The following is a 16324-nucleotide window of genomic DNA, read 5'->3' as shown; positions in this document are numbered from 1 at the left end:
TGTCACAGGGAGAGTACCACCATGGTTGTCTGTCACAGGGAGAGTACCACCATCGTTGTCTGTCACAGGGAGAGTACCACCATGGTTGTCTGTCACAGGGAGAGTACCACCATGGTTGTCTGTCACAGGGAGAGTACCACCATGGTTGTCTGTCACAGGGAGAGTACCACCATGGTTGTCTGTCACAGGGAGAGTACCACCATGGTTGCCTGTCACAGGGAGAGTACCACCATGGTTGTCTGTCACAGGGAGAGTACCACCATGGTTGCCTGTCACAGGGAGAGTACCACCATGGTTGCCTGTCACAGGGAGAGTACCACCATGGTTGCCTGTCACAGGGAGAGTACCACCATGGTTGTCTGTCACAGGGAGAGTACCACCATGGTTGCCTGTCACAGGGAGAGTACCACCATGGTTGTCTGTCACAGGGAGAGCACTACCATGGTTGTCTGTCACAGGGAGAGTACCACCATGGTTGTCTGTCACAGGGAGAGTACCACCATGGTTGCCTGTCACAGGGAGAGTACCACCATCGTTGTCTGTCACAGGGAGAGTACCACCATGGTTGCCTGTCACAGGGAGAGTACCACCATGGTTGCCTGTCACAGGGAGAGTACCACCATGGTTGCCTGTCACAGGGAGAGTACCACCATGGTTGTCTGTCACAGGGAGAGTACCACCATGGTTGTCTGTCACAGGGAGAGTACCACCATGGTTGCCTGTCACAGGGAGAGTACTTGAAGAACACCACAACGGGTTGTGGTACCGGAAAATATCACCGTGAGTGTGTGGCATAGGGAGAGTGACACAGGAAGAGCGCCATCATGTAATTTTGTGACGGAGAATATCACTACGTGCATGTGATACAGGGAGAATATCAGTATATCGGAACACACGGGGAAGGTTACCATAGACTTTCAGTTTGCTGTAAACCTTTCTGTATATCGAATATTGCCAACTTCAGCGTCATCTGTTGCAGGTTTGTAGGTTCTGTCATAACATACGTATGAGAAAGTTACCAACGATAGTTAAGAAAATGTATAGGAAAAGACGTTCACACTTTTTGCAATATTTTCTTGTTTATAGTCATTTTATTTGTCAAACTTCCAGCAATAACAGTAGAGATAAAGGAACATTACGACAACTCAACAATAACACGACGATCTAGGGTTGCGACAGATGTCGTCGGCACACCGATAGTCCTGTAGAGTCCGAGACTCTCATACACTGTTGACTGTGCGTGTGTGTATGTGTGACTGAGGTTTGAGAAGCCCTCCTGGGCACCCCGTCGCGCCTCACTCACCCATCACACAGGACGGCGACAGGCGACGACGCGTCCGGCAGCTCCTGTCTCACAGGAGGACGACGGGCGACGACGCAACAGGCGAACTGTACCGCCTACGGGCCGTAGCGCCCGCCGCCTCCACCAGCGGCTTCCAGGGCTTGTTCCTGACGGGCGAACTCGATCTGGGCGATGGCATGAGCGGGGAGTGGGTGGGGCGTGGGCAGTAGATCAGACTGCGGGCGGTAGCCATTCTCGTCCGCGACGAAGGTGACGACCGCTGGTGTTCCATCAGGGAATGTGAACCTGAGGAGTGAAGAAGATGAGTGCTGGAGGATGGCAGGCAGGCATCTGCTGCGTACAACTGAGACAGACACAGTCCAGGATGAGAAGGCTGTAACTGCTGTTCCATAGTGTTGGCAGGACACCCCAAAAGACTTCCAGTAGTTTCAAGGAGCTCATTTCTCATCTCCAGAAAGATTGGAATGACTGAATGAGTTCGACCTGGGTGTCAAAGACACTTCACAGCATGTTATTAATCATACAACCCTAAGAGCCCTTATACTGGACTCCTGATTCCCATTTAGCAAAGAGGAAATGACGGGCTCGCTTGGAGTGAGAATTTTCTCAACGAGAATGTATTCCTTTTCGTCCATTGACGATGATACATCCTCGGCTGGGGGTGTCTTGTCATTACTGCTGTAACTTCATACTTCATGCAGGCGGGGTCTAGGAAATCCGGCAAGGTGGCGGGATTGGATAGTAATGTAATTCAGTTTATTAAGAAAGGGGGTGACTGTGTTGTTGACCAGTTGATAAGGTTATTCACTGTATGAATAGATCATGGCGAAGTGCCTGAGGACTGGAGGAATGCATGTATAGTGCCACTGTATAACAGAAAAGGGGATAAAGGTGAGTCAAAACTACAGAGACATACGTTTGTTGAGTATACCTGGAAAATTATATGGGAGGGTGTTGATTGAGAGGGTGAAGGCATAGCATCAAACTGGGGAGGAGCAGTGTGATTTCAGAAGTAGTAGAGGATATGTGTATCATGTGTTTGATTTGAAAACTTTGTGTGAGAAACACTTAGAAAAGCAGATGGGTTTATATGGGGCATTTATGGATGTGAAGAAACGCATATCATAGGGTTGATGTTATATGCTTTTGGAAAGGTGTTAATAATACACGGTGTAGGTGGTATGCTGCTAGAAGCAGTGAGAAATTCTTATCAAGGGTATGTACGAATAGAAGAGAGGAGAGTGAAGGTCTGCCTGCGGCAAGGATGTGTGACGTCACTATTGTTGTTTGATTTTTTAAGGATGGGGTGGTGAGGGAAGTCAATGCAAGAGTTTTGGAGAGAGGGGCGAGTATGTAATCTGTTGGGGACAAGAGGGCCTAGGAAATGTGTCAATTGTTGCGCGCTGATGATACAACGCTGGTGGCTGTTTCGAGTGAAAAAACCGCAAAAGTTGGTGGCTGAATGTGGAAAAGTGTATGAAAGGGGAATAAAAGCAAGGTTGTGAAGTTCAGCAAGGTTGAAGGACAATTTAGTTGGGATGTAAGTTTGATTGGAGAAAAAGTGGCAGTGAAGTGATGTAGATATCTTGGAGTGGACTTGGCGACGAATGAAACCATGAAAGCTGAAGTAAATCATAGGGTGAGGGAAAGGGTGAAGTTCTGGGAGCGATGAAGAATGTGTGGAAAGAGAGAACGTTATCTTACAGAACAAAAACTAGTATGTTTGAAGGAATAGTAGTTCCAACAATATCGTGTGGGTGTTAAGCATAGGCTATGGTTAGGTTTGTGTGGACGAGAGTGGATGTGTTGGAAATGAAATACCTGAGATCATTATGTGTTGTGAGGTGGTTTAATCAAGTAGTAAGGAAAGGGTAAGAGAGATGCAGGGTAATGACGAGAGTGTAATTGAGAGAGCAAAATAGGGTGCATTGAAATGGTTTGGACGTATGAAGAAAATAGATTAGGAATGGTTAGGATGATGTACGTGTCAGAAATGCAGGGAATAAACCAAACAAAACCAACCTGAAGGTGGAAAGATGACGTACAGAAGGTTTTGAGCGATCCGGGACTGAACATACAGAAGGGCAAAAGGTGTACACGGAATATAATGTATTGGAACGATGTCCTATACTGGGATCAACGTGTCATCAATGTACTGAACCAGGGCATGTGATACGACCGGGGTAAACCAAGGAAAGGGCTGTGGTGCCTGGATGTGGATTGGGAGCTGTGGTATCGGTGCATTACCCATGACAGCTATGGAATGCATGCGAGCGGGTGTTGTCTTTCTCCGTCAGAGAGGGTGGTGATGCTGTTTCTTGTGGGGCGGGGTGGTGCTAGGAAATGGATAAATGCGAGAAAATGTGAATATATGTGAATATATGTGTCAGAGGTGGAGGGAGCGAGGAGAAGTGGGAGACTAAATTGGAGTTGGGAAGATGGAGTTAAAAAGATTTTGAGCGATCGGGGCCTGAACATGCAGGAGGGTGAAAGGCGTGCAAGGAATAGAGTGAATTGGAACGATATGGTATACCGGGGTCGATGTGCTGTCAGTGGTTTGAACCTTGGCATGTGAAGCGTCCGGGGTAATCCCTATAAAGTTTTGTGGGGCCTGGATGTGGAAAGTGAGCTGTGGTTTCGGTGCATTATACATGGCACTTAGAGACTGAGTGTGAACGAATTTGGCCTTTGTTGTCTTTTTCTAGCGCTACCTAGCGCGCATACGGGGTGAGGGGGTTGTCATTTCATGTGTGGTGGGGTGGCGACGAGAATGAATAAAGGCAGCAAGTATGAATTATGTACATGTGTATATATGTATACGTCGGTGTATGTATATTCATGTATATGTTGAAATGTATAGGTGTGTATATGTGCGTGTGTGGACGTGTATGTATATAGATGTGTGTGTGGGTGGGTTGGGCCATTCTTTCGTCTGTTTCCTTGCGCTACCTCGCTAACGCGGGAGACAGCGACAAAGTATAATAGATAAATAAATAAATAAATAAATATATATATATATATATATATATATATATATATATATATATATATATATATATATATATACATCGTGTACATAGCATTACGGGACTCTGTTTTTGCAGGTGGTTGCATTGTAAGTGGAAGGTCACCTTTGACGCGATGGTATCCTCGTCTGTGAGAAAAGAAGAGAAGGAAAAGTCTCGACTGGGAGCTTTTTATTCCAAGGGTAGCCACTCTTCCCTGCACCTGATTATAGTGCAGCATTGGAGCTGGAGGAACCTAGTTAAAGAGGTCCTGAAGTTATCCCATTAGATTGTATTCTGCTGTGTGTGTGTGTGTGTGTGTGTGTGTGTGTGTGTGTGTGTGTGTGTGTGTGTGTGTGCTTGTGTGCGTTTGTGAGGAAAGGGAAAGTGAATTGTTACGGACACATTATCAGCGTAAAGGCAGACAAAGGTCGTCCCACATGCCAGCGTGTGTGACGTGCATACACTTATAAGGAAGAGGCTGGCTGGACTGTCGCGCTAAATTAAACATGAAAGTTTAGCTGATAATTCTAAAGTATCTTGTATAATGCAACATTCCTCTAAAGTGGATACGTCTAGAGACTGAAATCTCATTCAACAACGTTTCTCTCACTGTCTTAGGTCGGTTCAGCCAAGGCCACGATTATGTAAGAACCAATAGTCATTTTTTTTGTGACGCGACACAGTAGTGGCGCCACAACCCGTGGGTGTGTACACACATGCAGACAGATCTATATACAGACAAGAGCCAGCAGTACTCACGACCATCCTCCTTGCGCAGCCACGGCACCAGCCTCCCCCTGTGGAGAACCCTGCTCGTGGCGACTGATGCCATTGGCAGTCTCGAAGTTGAAGCTGTATGTGCCGTCCTCGAGTGGCCCCACACGTTCGTCAATCAGAATGGGAATCTCAGGTGGTGGATATGGCTGCTGGGCGCTGCTGATGCCTCCAGGGGCAGTCAATGGTGGTGGTGGTCGCTGGGGCCTCTGAGCACTGGAGATGCCTCCTGGCGCACTCTGCGGCGGGACATTGAAAACGGCGGGTCCTGCACTGACGGCGACAACTACTGCCATCGGTAGGAACGCCTGTGGAGACAAGAACCACGTAAACATCACGTTGCTCAACATAAAGTTACTCCTAAACCAACTATGACCAGGTGTTGCAGTTTGAAGGCATCGCGAATGGCTGCCGAAGAGCAGGTGTTGCAGCAAGACCGACTGTTGAAGAGCAGACGATGGTATTAACAGACGGCACCAAAGATGACTGCTGAAGGGCAAGGAGGAGCAGCCAGTAAGGAGGAGGCGGTGGTGTTAGTGCCTTACCCTGACGATCATGGTGGTGGCTGTGTGAGTGTGGCCACGGCTCCTGACTCTCTGGGTTATATACCAGCAGGATCCTCCCTCTCACGCTCCCTGGACACATCAAGGTGAAGGATACCTACTTTCCTTCCGTGTAGAACATACGACAGATGAGGTAACGCGTCTCAAAAGGGGCGTTAACCCGTGTAGCCTAAACAGAGTTAGGAAGAGGAAAGAGACAGAGGATAAGATAATTGATGCGTTGGAAGATTATTACATAACGTTTCCGACATAGGGAAAACATGAACGATGAAGAGATGTGGTCATTTTCCCAAAACCTACTAAATCAGTGTTTCTACGTAAACATTATCATATTAAATGACAGCATACCATTGATTGAAACATATTACTTCCCTGCAGTCGGTCTTCTGTTTCCCTACTCTGAACTAGAGAGAGTCTCATGTGCTGCTGCAACGAAGTCATTCATCACGGTTTAGAATCTTTATTATCATACAAAATACACGACGGCTCTATATTATCTAACGTTTGCGTATTCGAAGAAAACAGCAACTTGAGACACTAAGGCTGGGGTGCTGGGTTTGAGGCAGTAAGGCTGCGTTGCTGTGCCTGAGGCAGCAAGGCTAGGGTGCTGTGCCTGAGGCAGCAAGGCTGGGGTGCTGTGCCTGAGGCAGTAAGGATGGGGTTCTGTGCCTGAGGCAGCAAGTCTGGGGTGCTGTGCCTGAGGCAGTAAGGATGGGGTGCTGTGCCTGAGACAGTAAGGGTGGGGTGCTGTGCCTGAGGCAGTAAGGCTGGGGTGCTGTGCCTGAGGCAGCAGGGCTGGGGTGCTGTGCCTGAGGCAGTAAGGATGGGGTGCTGTGCCTGAGGCAGCAAGGCTAGGGTGCTGTGCCTGAGGCAGCAAGGCTGGGGTGCTGTTCCTGAGGCAGCGAGGCTGGGGTGCTGTGCCTGAGGCAGTAAGGATGGGGTGCTGTGCCTGAGGCAGTAAGGCTGGGGTGCTGTGCCTGAGGCAGTAAGGCTGGGGTGCTGTGCCTGAGGCAGTAAGGCTGGGGTGCTGTGCCTGAGGCAGTAAGGCTGGGGTGCTGTGCCTGAGGCAGTAAGGATGGGGTGCTGTGCCTGAGGCAGTAAGGATGGGGTGCTGTGCCTGAGGCAGTAAGGATGGGGTGCTGTGCCTGAGGCAGTAAGGATGGGGTGCTGTGCCTAAGATAGTAAGGCTAGAGTGTGTTGACCTTGGTATATCCAAACAAAACTTTTCCTCTCTCTAACCCAACAGTGAACAGGATCTCACAAAACGTGAAGAAAGAGTCATACGCTCAGTCTTGCTTGGTCCACAAGCTATAGACATGGGTTTTCCATTGACGTACACTTGCTTTCAGAATTTCAGGTTACGACTGTATCACGCCTGATATACGAGGCCATTCATATGAGCCAGTGAACGTAGTCCCTGCATCAGCAACCTTCAAGACACCCGTGGAAACCCTAATCTCTCTTTCGAATCTTCTCCTCTCACTTAACACGTGGCGTAATATTCCCACACACGTATCCATCATTCGAGCTATACACATTTCAACTGATTCTTGAACCGAAGATACATGCTCACCTTTCACAGTCATATGCTTCAATGTACTTAGCCTTTCTTTATAAGTATTTATAAGTATCACGAACCAAACAACCAAATGAGCACTTTACAGTGTTTACCTTCTCCACGTGAGCATAAGTAAGGATATTCATTGTGTGGCAGGGCAGTGAACATGGAGTGATGTTTGGTTCTCACTGACATGTATAAAAATATCCAGTTAGCTTTGTTCCGGAGGCCAGAACGTCCTTGAGTGTATGACATCTGACCCGCAACCTTTCCCCACACACACACACACACACACACACACACACACACACACACACATATATATATATATATATATATATATATATATATATATATATATATATATATATATATATATATATATATATATAGAGAGAGAGAGAGAGAGAGAGAGAGATGCATATATATGCAAATATATATGACATATTCGCCTATTCCCGCGTTAGCGAGATAGCGTCAAATTCAGATCATTAGGAATCAGAGGGAAAAATCCTCTCTTGGCATGAGTCTCTATTCCTTCTTTTGAAAAAAAGAAATAGCAGGAAAGGAGGATTTCCAGCTCTCTCTCTCTCTCTCTCTCTCTCTCTCTCTCTCTCTCTCTCTCTCTCTCTCTCTCTCTCTCTCTCTCTCTCTCTCTCTCTCTCTCTCTCTCTCTCTCTCTCTCTCTATCTATCTATTTATCTATCTATCTATCTATCAATCTATCTCTCTCTCTCCCCCCACCTTCCAACCCCTTTTTGTCGCCTTTTACGACACGCAGGGAATACGTGGGAGGTACTTTTTCTCCCCTGTCCCCACCCGTGCACCCTCGTGCAGTGATCACATCATCAGGGGAGATACAAGAACGAGACGTAGATCAGTCAGTTGATATACAAGGAAGAGACGTAGCTTAGACGCCATTGGTCAACAGGCGTCACAAGATGTTGGTGTTCGGGTTGCTGAGTTCGGGTCTGGCGTCATGCCTGTCATAAACTTTATTGTGTGGTCAAGTTAGGGAACTGTCTACGAATTTTGTTTACTATAAAGTTATCCACTTCGTATAGACCTTCACTAATATTCACGTTACAATTCTTTGTGTATTCAATAATAGAATATTCAATGATATGTCTCGTATTAAAGGAAACTTTTAGTATATTTTTGTTGAGCAGACTGGTAAGGATCTTTATGTTAGACTTAAGCAACATGAATATAGTATAAGAACAGGACAAGAATCAAATGCTCTGTTTAATCAAGTTCAAATTCATGACCATTGTATTGACTGGAGTAACGCTAGTCCGGTTATCAACTGTAAATCTTTTACTAGAGAAATATCATTGAATCTTCTGTTAAATACGCCATTTGGCATGTTTATCAAATGGCGTCATGGCTTCGTCTCTTCGATGTATATCAACTGATTGTTATATTTCTCTCTTGTGTCTCCCTGATTGATATTCGAAAGGTCAATTATCGAGTGCATTGCAATTTCGTGTGCTCTTTGATCCTTGACCTATAATTGTGATCCTTTCCAAATATTTGATCATTTCATATATATATATTATATTATATATATATATATATATAATATATATTTTTTTTTTTTATAATATAATATTCATATAGATATTAAACAAGAACTGTGTTCTTTTTTGTCTTTTCTTCTTGCCCTTTTCCTGTCTTCTTTTCGAATTTAAAAAAAGTCGAAGGGAAGAGATTCCAAGGCCCCACCCCCTCCCATACCATTTAGTACGTCACACACGGAAATATACTAAGCTTTCCTCCGGTTACCCCAGGAGCTTCAACATGCTATATATTCAATATAATGATAAACTCAACCGATATTACCAATAGCTCAATTCACTTTATTACTTGCGCTCTTAGCCGTCTTTTCAGGGACCGATTGACAAAAATGCATCTTTCTCCCTATTTTCTTATGTTCGTCTCATTCCGTAATTTTTGGTCTCCTTCTTTCTTTCCATCACCTCCACAAGTACCCTTGGTATAACTTTTCACTTTTCGTGATCTGCGCTGTCCATTATACACCCTCTTCTGTCTCAACACGGTCTATTTATTGAACACTCTTTATCCTTACTACTACTCGAAAAAACCACACACACATTGTCCTACATAACCAATTCTTTTCAGTCTAGCTAACATGCGCAAAATGCTAATCCATAGCCCATATCTCGCTAACCATTACACAATTGTAACACTAATTCTTCAAGATTACCCAATTTAAGCTTTCCGGACGAATTTCAATTCCAACATTCTCAAGGGATTCCGGTGTATAAGCCATTTATTATCTGATCGAAGAGGCTTGAAAGTACATCCAAAATTTACATAACTTCAGCCGTGTATTTGCGTACAATTTTTGGTGTTCTAAAGTTCTCGATTCACAAAGGTCACGACGTTCGTAACTCTGCTCTTCAGGCTAAACTGATGGTTCGTCTTGGGGTGATTAATTAAGTCGAAATCAGTGGCCATTAGTGAGCCTAGCAAGTTCAGTCCTAGCCTAAATAATTGAAACAAAAATATTCCTTAGAACTATACCCTCATTAAGTCTTTGAGTTTAAAACGAGAAAATGTATACGAGAAGTTAGTTACGTCTGATCAATAGATTTCAAGAGCTAACCTAATTTGTTTGCAAAGAAATCTCTGAGAAATTTCGAAATTTCTTATGATATCATCAATTATTGGCGCAAAAACATTGTATAGTCTGAGATTTCTAAAAGGCTTCCAGTTTTGTAGCCTCACAAGAACTTTACATACTTAATGCACAGCAATTTGCTTGAAATCCCGTTCATGACGAACTGGTTACCGAGAAGCGTTTATTATACACGGCAAACCTCTAATTGGCTTACCACTTATGGTAGGGTCCACGGGTCATCTGGACCAAATCTTTTCTTAATATACATTATGACCTAGAACTCGTCCTCATATTTAGATCCTGAATTTTGATGACGTACCGATACTATAGTAGTGGGAGTAAATTCAGGACTGGGTGATTCAAAAAGATTCTGTATATTTAGCTAGCCTTTTCATGAAACATTTAATGTTCTAGATATAGTCAAGTTTATTCCCGCAAACAGAGCTACTCGCTCGGAGCCCTTATTTCGACTGCATGTTTTTATGCCTCAGCCGTGTTCCCCTGCTTTCTACGACTTTCCACTTCCTTGTGCCGGGCTTCAACTTGGTTATCACATATTCCCTCTATCGCTCACCAAATCCCAAACATTATATTCGCATCTTTCCACTTTGGTAGGAGTCCATACGTGTCTCTGTGGACAACAAACGCACTCCATATCCTATGGTGTCGTATATCAGCATATGTTCGCTGATCGTTTTTAGCAGTACCTTGTCCTGTTTCTCTATAGTATGTGGGAGTAATTTCAGTATATGGTATACTGTAAACAATGCTATCCTTGGTGATACTTTTTCCTTTTTTCATTCCCAACACATCCCCTTACCTTCATCCCTGACGATGTAGCAACGTTTATCTCCATCTTCGTTAAGCATTTATCCACATGCGAGACCTTGCTTGAACTGGGGCAGTGTTGTATACTTCTTATTTTCCTCAGTCCTGTTCTCAACATTCCCTCTGCGCCCTTCCATTGTGCGACTGGCCTTCTTCTTGTGTGTGATTAATCGTTCCCTCAGGGTAACGCAACTTCTAGAATGCCTCAGTGATCTGTTTTTCTCCTATGAGTATTCACATCTGCATATTCTGATTGCTATTAAGAACTGATACTCCAGACTTTGCTCTCTCGTTGTGAACCGTTATTTAACGGTAAAGCCATTCCTGTTGGTTGTTTTCTGGTGCACAGAAAATCTTACACCCTGATGTCCAAAAAAGACAATTCATTATATATATATATATATATATATATATATATATATATATATATATATATATATATATATATATATATATATATATATCTTTGTTTCTTTTAAACTATTCGCCATTTCCCGCGTTAGCGAGGTAGCGTTAAGAACAGAGGACTGGGCCTTTGTGGAATATCCTCACCTGGCCCCACTCTGTTCCTTCTTTTGAAAAAAAAAAACAAAACCGAGAGTGGAGGATTTCCAGCCCCCCGCTCCCTCCACTTTTAGTCGCCTTCTTCGACACGCAGGGAATACGTGAATATATATATATATATATATATATATATATATATATATATATATATATATATATATATATATATATATATATATATATATATATATATATATATTCTTTACTCGAAAGCATTGTCTTCGATAAATGGTGTCATATGGCTTGTTCCAGTCTACCCTGCTTGTTCAATAGGTATGCGACTCGACACCAGTACTTCGATCTGTGTCACTAGCTTCGTCGACGTAAGAACGGACACGAAAGCAAATGCATTACCTATGACATTATCACTGGGCACTTCCTTCACTGACCCTCCCTACCATCAACACCTTTCCCTTCTCTGGACGACACATTAGAATCAATAAACTCTAATTCTTGTCTTACAGGATTTAATGAAAAATGATTGAGACCAACAGAATCGAATCTTTTCCTTATTTTATGTCCTTCAGTCTTCGATCTCGCCACCGCCCTCTTCCACATGTCAGTTTAAGAGGCCCTTCCCTTATTAGGTCACATGCATATGATGACCTCCTGCCTCTCTCCACACCGTGTCCTGACCTGACCTGGCGATGAATGTACGCTTCCTTCTCCTGGACCCCTGATGCCACCTATGTAAGTTTTGCTTCCCTTTTGTGGGATGTTTGGTGAATCATAAGAATAAAATGCTAGAGTTCCTCCTCAATGACCCCCCCCCCCCCCCCTCTCTCTCTCTCTCTCTCTCTCTCTCTCTCTCTCTCTCTCTCTCTCTCTCTCCCTCACAGGGTGGAGTACATAGCCATCACACACAGTAATCCCTCTTCTGCTCTATATCGTCTCTATATTTTACTTCGTCAACACCTGGCGAGTCTCATGGCCTACAGTGTTCATGTACGGACGCAGGTGGTGCCTCGCTGCCTGTCCGTACGGGAGCTTTCGCTGACCTACGAGACTATTCAAAACTCACGGTCGCCTTCAGATAGGTATACGAGCCTTCCCATATTGTCTTGCATACCGAATGGGAAAGCCCCTTTTGATGACGTATGAATATGATTCTCAATGGAATATTCTAGTGGACTGGGCTCGTAGTAGGCAACTGAATATTGATGTCCATAAATGCAAATTTTACGTAACGGTAGTAAAAAGATATGGTTTGCTACAGCATGAATTCTGCTGAAGTGCAAAAGGTGAATGAGGAAAACGAATTGAGCGTAATATCCTCTGGCGACGTAAAAACCAAGAAAGCAGCGCTTGTGAAAAGAGCGAATTAGAATCGTGAATACATAAATGGGGCTTTCGAATCTAAGCCTAGTGAAAATCATCGTCGCTCTGGACAATTCACTGGTGCGTATTCATCTTGAATATTGTGTTCAGTTTGGTCATCCTGCTTGACAAAAGGTAGCATGGAAGGAGTGGAGCACTGAGCTACCAAGATGGTATCCGAACTGAGGAATAAACTCTCTGAGAACCGTCTAAATGATTTGAATCTATTTAGCTTAAAAACGAGAAGGTTAAGAGGTAATCTACTACAAGTATCTGATATTTTCAAAGGCCTTGATAACCCTGACCTTATTAGCTAACAAGCTATGTAAGAATTGATGAGTTTGATTTCACCTCGAATAAGACGAAGAATTTTCTTTTCTTCAAAAGGATTGTTAACATATGGAATGACCTACCATTATGAGTAGTTGAAAGCAATTTAGAAAGAGCCTTAGTAGGTATTTTTTTGCTCCTCATATTGATAGTTTGCAGGTGATGCTCTTTGAATTATCTGTAAAACTTGCCACCTTCTGCCTTACTGACGTGTGGGTTGCTGATATCTTCCACTATCACAAACAGCCTCGAAGGAAACCAAAAGGACCTGTTGCTGTTCAGAAGTCCTTTGTGATGTGTGTGGTTTTAAAGTTGGTCACTGTCTTGGGCATCGCAACGCTTGCCTCAGCCCTAGGACACTACAGAACTTACCTCAGCCCTAGGACACTACGGAACATACCTCAGTCCTAGGACACTACAGAACATACCTCAGCCCTAGGACACTACAGAACATACCTCAGCCCTAGGACACTGCAGAACTTGCCTCAGCCCTAGGACACTACAGAACTTGCCTCAGCCCTAGGACACAACAGAACTTGCCTCAGCCCTAGGACACTACAGAACTTGCCTCAGTCCTAGGACACTACAGAACTTGCCTCAGCCCTAGGACACTACAGAACTTGCCTCAGCCCTAGGACACAACGAAACTTGCCTCAGCCCTAGGACACTACAGAACTTGCCTCAGTCCTAGGACACAACAGAACTTATCTCAGTCCTAGGACATTACAGAACTTGCCTCAGCCCTAGGACACTACAGTACTTGCCTCAGCCCTAGGACACCACAGAACTTATCTCAGTCCTAGGACATTACAGAAGCCTTAGGACACTACAGAACTTAGTCCTAGGACACTACAGAACTTAGCCCCAGGACACTACAGAACTTGCCTCAGCCCTAGGACACAGCAGAACTTATCTCAGTCTTAGGACACAACAGAACTTGCCTCAGCCCTAGGACACAGCAGAACTTATCTCAGTCCTAGGACACAACAGAACTTACCTCAGCTCTCGCACCCTCCAGTACTTCCCTCTGCCCTTAGACACTCGAGCACTCACCTCAGCCCTAGGAAACTACAGCTTTACCTCAGCCTTTGGAAACTGCAACACTTACGTCATCCCCTTGGAAACTACAGCACTTTACCTCAGCGTTAGAACTCCAGTACTATACCTCAGCACATACCTGTGCGTGCTAATGTTAATATGTGCACACACAAGTGCGTGCAAATGTTGATATGTGCACACCCCAGTGCGTGCAAATGTTAATATGTGCACACCCCAGTGCGTGCTAATGTTGATATGTGCACACCCCAGTGCGTGCAAATGTTAATATGTGCACACCCCAGTGCGTGCTAATGTTGATATGTGCACACCCCAGTGCGTGCAAATGTTGATATGTGCACACCCCAGTGCGTGCAAATGTTGATATGTGCACACACCAGTGCGTGCAAATGTTGATATGTGCACACACCAGTGCGTGCTAATGTTGATATGTGCACATACCAGTGCGTGCAAATGTTGATATGTGCACACACCAGTGCATGCTCATGTTAATATGTGCACACGATTGTACGTGAAGAAGTTAACATGAGCACACGCTAGGAACTGCTAATGTTAATATGTGCAATACGTGCATTAGCTAGCATGTGCAAATGTTAACAACAGCACATGATTGCACGTGATAAAGCTAACACAAGCACACGCCAGCACGTACAAGCGTTAACACGCGCAAACGCTTGCACGTGCTGATGTTGACATATTGACACACTAGCACGTGCTAATGTTATCACATGCACATGCCCACAAAGGCAAAAAATAACGCGTGCACACGCCCACACGGGCAAATGCTAACGCGTGCACACGCCCACATGGGCAAATGCCTACGCGTGCACACGCCCACACGGGCAAATGCTAACGCGTACACACGCCCACAAGTGCAAATGCTACCGCGTGCACACGCCCACACGGGCAAATGCTAACGCGTGCACACGCCCACATGGGCAAATTCTAACGCGTGCACACGCCCACACGGGCAAATGCTAACGCGTGCACACGCCCACACGGGCAAATGCTAACGCGTGTAGCTGCTCACGCTTGCACTACTGCGCCTGAGCACTTTACCAGCAGGTTTCGCCTCTCTCATTAACATGTCAAATCCCACTTGTATATTCGACCTTTGCCAAGAGTTGGATGTTAACGAATGTTAACATCTGTGTCATCCCTCACACCTCGATGTTAAACCATCACATTAACCCATTCTTCCTCCCACCCCCTTCTATCTACCTTGATCTCGGTAGATGATCTACCTCACTACTTGGTAGATATCTCTTCCGTCACTTACACATCCAGTGATTAGGCAACTAATTGTAGTACGGTTTGGTAGTCGACCCGTCCCTATTTAGATCCGACTAAATTTGGCAGTTAGACCCAACGTAATTGGTAGTTAGATCCATCTATTTTCTCCCTCCTCTCACCTATTTATACCCTCTATCTATTACACTGATCCACTGATCACTGAAATAGACCACGACTGTCCCAGGTAGTTGCCTCCAGACGTCATTAAATAGATTCTCTCCCTCATTAGTGAGACGCTCGTCCTCCCTCCCTCACTGTGACGGGCCCTCATGTCTCTCTCCCTCATTAGTGAGACTCTCATCCTCCCTCCCTCACTGTGACGGGCCCTCATGTCTCTCTCCCTCATTAGTGAGACGCTCGTCCTCCCTCCCTCACTGTGACGGGCCCTCATGTCTCTCTCCCTCATTAGTGAGACGCTCGTCCTCCCTCCCTCACTGTGACGGGCCCTCATGTCTCTCTCCCTCATTAGTGAGACACTCGTCCTCCCTCCCTCACTGCGACGGGCCCTCATGTTTCTCTCCCTCATTGGTGAGACTCTCGTCCTCCCTCCCTCACTGTGACGGGCCCTCATGTCTCTCTCCCTCATTAGTGAGACACTCGTCCTCCCTCCCTCACTGTGACGGGCCCTCATGTCTCTCTCCCTCATTAGTGAGACACTCGTCCTCCCTCCCTCACTGTGACGGGCCCTCATGTCTCTCTCCCTCATTAGTGAGACACTCGTCCTCCCTCCCTCACTGTGACGGGCCCTCATGTCTCTCTCCCTCATTAGTGAGACACTCGTCCTCCCTCCCTCACTGTGACGGGCCCTCATGTCTCTCTCCCTCATTAGTGAGACTCTCGTCCTCCCTCCCTCACTGTCACGGGCCTTCTGCTCCTCCCTAATGCCTCCCTTTGCCGCTATCGACGTCCAACCTCCTTTTGCCTCGCCTTATCAGATCTCTGCCCTCACTAGTTATTCCCCTTCTCCAACTAGTTACTTACTCTCAACACTAGTTTCACCCCTCCCCCATGCAGTCAGATGCCTCTCACCACTAGTTTTACCCCTCCCCATGTATTCAGATGCCTCTCACCACTAGTTGCCCCACC

The 16324-nt window shown here is 45.4% G+C and overlaps 1 protein-coding gene across 1 annotated transcript; it reads right to left on the bottom strand.

The window, feature by feature from the left end:
- Nucleotides 1-1057: 1057 nt before the first annotated feature.
- On the bottom strand, nucleotides 1058-5702 carry LOC139765631 (cuticle protein AMP1B-like). The gene is made up of 3 exons (XM_071693317.1): nucleotides 5631-5702; nucleotides 5071-5393; nucleotides 1058-1588 (listed from the first exon to the last, which is right to left on the bottom strand). The coding sequence occupies exons 1-3, from the start codon at nucleotides 5640-5642 to the stop codon at nucleotides 1399-1401; spliced, it is 525 nt and encodes a 174-aa protein (XP_071549418.1). The 5' UTR covers nucleotides 5643-5702; the 3' UTR covers nucleotides 1058-1398.
- Nucleotides 5703-16324: the final 10622 nt, after the last annotated feature.

This window comes from Panulirus ornatus, chromosome 55, assembly GCF_036320965.1.
Source record: "Panulirus ornatus isolate Po-2019 chromosome 55, ASM3632096v1, whole genome shotgun sequence".
NCBI classification, from domain to species: Eukaryota; Metazoa; Arthropoda; class Malacostraca; order Decapoda; family Palinuridae; genus Panulirus; species Panulirus ornatus.
The sequence above is the reverse complement of the archived record's forward strand: the minus strand, read 5'-3'. Positions and strand labels throughout refer to the sequence as shown.

Bases quoted from the DNA above. Each gene is read 5' to 3' on its own strand.
- LOC139765631 (XM_071693317.1), bottom strand. The intron at 1,589-5,070 runs GTGAGTACTGCT...TTCACTCCTCAG, and splicing joins GCTGCGCAAGGAGGATGGTC to GTTCACATTCCCTGATGGAA.